Here is a 6000-nt window from a genome sequence, read left to right as displayed (position 1 = left end):
CCGCCCCTTTTCAACTTTCATTCGTTCCGCCTAAAATTTCCGGAGTTTAGATCCAACTTTAGATCTAACATGGCTGCGCCCATTGTGGCCGCCATATTTGCTTATTCGCCATTGACCAGATTTGTCTCGCGAAGTATCATCTGCGCGAGACCAATGCGCAGATCGTATACATTGGTCGCGTCATGTTGGACAAAATGGTAGTATTGTTTGCGAATGCATTGAAAATCTGTCCATTGTTCGGGATTTTGTGATTTCAATGGGATGTCGTACAAAGTTCTTGATCGGTCAGCGGACACCCCCCTCGAACTCCCCCCCCCCCCCCCCCCCCGGCGCTGTCTACGCCAGCGCGTCCTCGGCCAAAGACATATCCATAATTTGGTAAAATTATTTCAGCCCTTTTTGGGAAAAGTCACTTTCATCCCTGGGAAATGGACAATGCTACTTTGCACAGAGCACTCAAACTTCTCATAGGCCAGACTACCCCTACGTCGCCGGAGCACTAACGGCTACATGTTTCCGGCGAACTCTTACACTGCTGGATGTGCGCCACTTCCTGGGATCGCCGTAAGGCCAACCTCTCCAAGAATTTTCGCGTCTAGGTAAGGGCTTAGTCGGACTTTAAACATTGTTGGCCGCAGTTCAAAATTTTATGTTTATTTTTTTTATATAAATAGTACGACACTCTTTATTTTTTACAGCCCGTCTGAATTGCTAAAATCACCTTAAAACATATTTGGCCGAGCATTCAGATTTCACTTTTGGACTTAAGTTTTTATTCCAGACATGATTAGGATGTGTCAGCTATCTCTTTTGGCTTTAGGTTCTTGACCTAACTTCTAAATTTTGTATTCCAAATTCCGCCCACCTCAAACTCACCCCTCCCCTCCTATCTCGGACGTGGTCACTGGCTATGTCAGAGACTAAGCCCATGATGGGCATACTTGAAACCTTCGTGGTGTATGAGCATGTAAAACCAGTTAATTCATTCGTTCAACTTCAGCTTTAGGCTGCGTTGGCGGTGGCAATGTGCGATAATGCCTAGCATTCATGTGTGTCGAAAAATATTTTAAAGCAACACTTGCCGCAACCGAAGTGTAAACTCGGCTTAAGAGCACATCAAGTGATCACTAACATAAGCGTTTACTTCAATGTCTTCCAGGTAAGATTTGACCATTTTAGAGTTGTGGAGAGTACACATGGATTATACATAATTTGGAGATACATTATTTGTCAGATGAACTATAATATAGACTTTGAAGTCAATTGGCTCAGTCAGTAGAGCACTCACCTCGAGTGCTTAGATCGTAGGATCAAACCTACATGGTGGACCCATTGGGGTTTTCTCCTGCCCCAACCGGTTCCTCAGTGGTAAGTGCTATCCTGTCTGTGGGGAAAGTGCATATAAACTACCCTTTGCTAGTACTTTGTAGACTGAATTACCAAATGTTTGACGTCATCCAATAGCCAATGATTAATAAATCAATGTGCTCTATATTTTGGGTCATTGCCAATAAAACAACAGCTTGTTGATTGTATAATAACTGCTTGTAGAGGTATTAAACAAATAAACAAGAATAACTAGCACAAGTTTTAAAACTCGCAAAATGAAGTTTATTCCAACAAACCTTTGTTTAACGTGAACTAATCATATATTTCGCATGTTCTGGCTGGACACATTTTAGACCTGTACAATGAATGAATGAATGAATGAATGAAGATTAATGTAATAATACTTAATGGTCAAAAGTATAAAAAACAAACAAGTAACCATCTTTGTTCACAATTCACTACTGCATGTATACAAACCACTGAAGTATGAAGCACACAAAGTGTATTTGTATGTATCCCGCAATCACTGTATACATTGGCAAGATATGATAAGAAGATAAATCTATATACTGTCCAAAAATATAGGTCACGTGACACAAGCCCGACTCGACTCGAGATACGACGATAAATCTATATATTTCCGGTCACTGATAAAAAAATATAGGTCACGTGACATAAGCCCGACTCGACTCGAGTATTTCAGACTAGATTTTCAATAAACATACTCTTTAAATAATTTTAGTACAGTAAATACTAATATCTTTTATTTTTGCGATAACAATACAAAACTTGTATATGCATTTATGAATAAGTTTAGAAACACATTTTTGAATGTTAGCCTCGCTGCATTCGCCATTCTAACCTTCGCAGGATAAGGCCGATATCTTAAGACAGCAACCAGTTATTCCCTATATTCGTGCCCCCGCTTACCGACCCCAAGTAACATCGTGGCTGATGCACATTGCTAAACACATAAAATATTATATTTTACAGTATTACAAAGTTAAAGCGCCACGTATCGTGTGATTTTTTTCATCATAATCTCCACTAATTAATATAACATCGTGGCTGATCAATGCCTGTTGCTAAACAATATAGTTTACAAGATTACAAAGTTACAACAAACAATGTCGGGAATCTGAATAAAAATAAAATTAAAAGTACCAGGAAATCTGAATGTCACATAATATAAGATTTAAAGTAATTAATCTCCCTATGTAATATAACGTGTTAGGTGATGCACGTTCAGAACAAGCTGTTGAAGCACACGCCTTTCATAAGTGCAGGTATCCACTTACGCCGGCTTCTCGTCCAGGGCCCCGTTCCATGAAGCGATCTTAGCACTACTATCGTCGTAAATACCTACCATCGCCATCTTAATTTTCTTCTACGGTCGCCAGCCCGTTCTACGACGCGGCGTAGCTTACTATCGTCGTAAACCTTAACACGAAAATACGGGAGATAACTTTCATGTCTTATGCATTCAGCAATTTTCGCTTACTACATAAACTGACAAAGTAACTTCATGGATGTCTAATACCAATGAATACATCCAGGATGTTCCGAAAAGTAGGTAACCAATTTGTTATTTAACTAATTCGCACTTCTTTGCAAAGAATCTATTAATCATTAAAGCGGCCCTCACATATCAGCTGGCGTCCGCGCGATTGTTCTAATCGCAGGAGTCGCCGGGGGATTTAGAGCCCGTGGATGAATCGGGCGAATTTCCTATCTGCGACGTGTGCCCTCACATATTAGACGGGGCCCCGGGCGGTGCCCTTTGAACATTGTATCGCAGTGGAGACAGTGCGGCCAGTTGGGACAATTGTAGCTAAGATTAATTGTAGTGATATAAGGTGAATTTTACAACTGGCACCGTAAACTTTACAGCCGTTCCACAAAGCAACCTTACGGTAGTTGTAAGTGCCCCTTTAATGATCAAAATATTCTTCACGAAGAAGAACGAATTAGTTAGATGTATTCACTGGTATTGGACATCCATGAAGTAACTTTATCAGTTTATTTGCTAAGCAATAATGTTTTTTCATCGAACGCCAAGTTTTATAAAATGTATTTGCTATATATTAGATCACTTTTTATACAAAAAGTTAGTATCCTGCTTAGAAAATGACAAAATCATCATTTAACTCCCATTTGACAGCTACGTTAGTGGCTTACAATTGCCTCCTACCTATTGTAAATTTTCACAGTAATTTACGATAGTAAGCTACGCCGCGTCGTCGAACGGGCTGGCGATCGTAGACAAAAATTAAGGTCGCGATGGTAGGTATTTACGGCGATAGTAGTGTTAAGATCGCTTCATGGAACGGGGCCCTGAACAGAAAAGGGGATGAGTGGGAGAGGGGAACGCCCGCGCAGGAAAGTGCAAGAGAGCACAAGCAGCCCGACGATGGTCTGTAGCGGGCGGGGAATATAACCTGTTATTTATTTCACATGTATAACACTTCATTCATCAAGTGAAAAGTGTCCAAAGAATGCTAACGTATTAATGTTTTTATTTAACATGTGCAGTGGATAAATTGATGGTACTGATGACAATACATAAGGGCAACTTTTTCAATTTTAAAAATTCTAAATCGAGAACGTTCATGTCGGCGGAGCTGTAAAACAGAATTAAAACGGTCTGGGCTTGTCGACTCTCAAACAGAAGGCTGGTTCTTGTCACATATTGAGCCCAGTGTTACTTAACGTTATTGACTCTCAAACAGAAGGCTGGTTCTCGTCACGTATTGCGTCCAGTGTTACTTAACGTTATTGACTCTCAAACAGAAGGCTGGTTCTCGTCACGTATTGCGTCCAGTGTTACTTAACGTTATTGACTCTCAAACAGAAGGCTGGTTCTCGTCACGTATTGCGTCCAGTGTTACTTAACGTTATTGACTCTCAAACAGAAGGCTGGTTCTCGTCACATATTGCGTCCAGTGTTACTTAACGGACGTCCCTCATCACGTACGTCTTGCATTCTCGGGAAGAGGCAGCCAGTAGCAATAATTGTAATTAGCTGGAAAGTGAGGAGTAAAATCATTTAATGTCAGTTGACTGTAAAACAAAACTATGTGAAGTGGTAATATGCCGTCGAATGTTTCAATAAAATTATTATTATTAAAGCACTATTACAATAGGTCATTGGAACATAAACTGAACATAATATAGTAACTTGAAAAATTGTATTATCACTACCAACATAAAAATTCAAAAGTTAAATCAGAATAGTGTAAAAAAAAAAAAAAAGTGGGGGGGGGGGGGAATAAAACTACAATTTATCGACACACGTTCAGGATGGAATGATTTCATCGCGATTTCATCGCATTTCTCAAACAAGACATCTTTCCTGGACTGCTTAAGATGAATGCCCGACATCAAAATGTGGCTAACCATTGGAGAACAGTCCTCACACGGGGGTGCAGAATACACGAATGAGTCAAGTATGTATGAGTGGTGCCAGCACGCCTGCATCGCCTGTAGGAAGACTGCTACTCCAGGACTAGCGTCACAGAATGTAGCCCGAGTACTCGGACTGTAAGACAGCTAGACGGACATTTGGACGGTCGTGACGCTCTCATTAGTCGGAGACCAAGCTATGCTTTTTTACGCACTCGCTGCCCACCAAAAGGTAGTCGAAGATTCCGCTCTGACACCAGTCATTCTGCCCAAATGAAAATATATTTTGGTTAACGCGGCGTTCTCGTCACGCGATTTGTCGCATTGACGTCTTGCATACGACTGAATCGTATAATAAGAAATCCGCTTAATGCTATGTTTAACATCAGTGTAAGGCACACCAACCCTGACATGAGGCACATCTAAAGCAGACTTGGCAGATGAATCTGCCTTTACATTACTCCTGATGCCAACATGGTTGAGCACCCAACAACAAATAATGTCTTCATTGGCAATCTATGAACAGGCGCACTTTCGATGCAACATTCCAATTAAGGGATGTTCCAGCTTCATATTATGTAATCTGAACAACAAAACCGTAACACATGATCACAAATGTAAAGCCAAAACGCAGGCAAAATACTAAATGATTTCATGAATCTATCCAGTGCCTCGTCTATAGCGTGTATACCACCAAATCAAATTTCACAGATAACAATAGTAACATATGTGGCTAAAACTCCTACCTGCAGCGTATCAATCGACATAAACACGACGGATATAAATACTGCCACCCATCACCCTTAAAGTAAATCAGAAAAAAATGGGGGGCCAATTTCTCATTTCAGAGATAACGGGTAGCGTCTATGGCTACCCTAGTTTCGCACAAAATTTGAGTACTTTTTTTTTCACAGGTACCCCATACATGTTTAAAGCACAAGGCTACTTGACACACTGGTACTAGATGAAATAAAATTGCATACATGTTTTTTGCCTAGGTGAAATTAATTTCTTTTACAACCAACACAGTCACATTTATTACCAATCACAGGACTTGTGATGTTCACATCTCAGCCGGAAGTTATTTGGTTTAGTACTACCTATACTGATAACATACATTTTTCAAAAAGTACAAGTATGATTTTATGACGACCAGGATCTAGTGTATTTTGACATAAATTGACAACTCCACTGAAACTGTTGTTTCTACAGTGCAACCTAATATAATGTACACCTCATAAGGCATATATTGTGTATGGAGTTGTCATA

At 40.2% G+C, this 6000-nt stretch overlaps 1 protein-coding gene across 2 annotated transcripts in view; it reads right to left on the bottom strand.

Moving 5' to 3' along the window:
- Positions 1–3822: 3822 nt before the first annotated feature.
- Positions 3823–6000, bottom strand: part of LOC121384223 (tetraspanin-18-like) — a 49091-nt gene continuing 46913 nt past the window's right edge. For both annotated transcript variants that reach the window (XM_041514508.1, XM_041514509.1), the window contains one exon: positions 3823–4351. In XM_041514508.1, the coding sequence (XP_041370442.1) occupies positions 4256–4351 (96 nt within the window). In that variant the 3' untranslated portion in view covers positions 3823–4255. The remainder of the gene's footprint in view (positions 4352–6000) is intronic.

This window comes from Gigantopelta aegis, chromosome 10 (assembly GCF_016097555.1).
Source record: "Gigantopelta aegis isolate Gae_Host chromosome 10, Gae_host_genome, whole genome shotgun sequence".
Classification (NCBI taxonomy): Eukaryota; Metazoa; Mollusca; class Gastropoda; order Neomphalida; family Peltospiridae; genus Gigantopelta; species Gigantopelta aegis.
The sequence above is the reverse complement of the archived record's forward strand: the minus strand, read 5'-3'. Positions and strand labels throughout refer to the sequence as shown.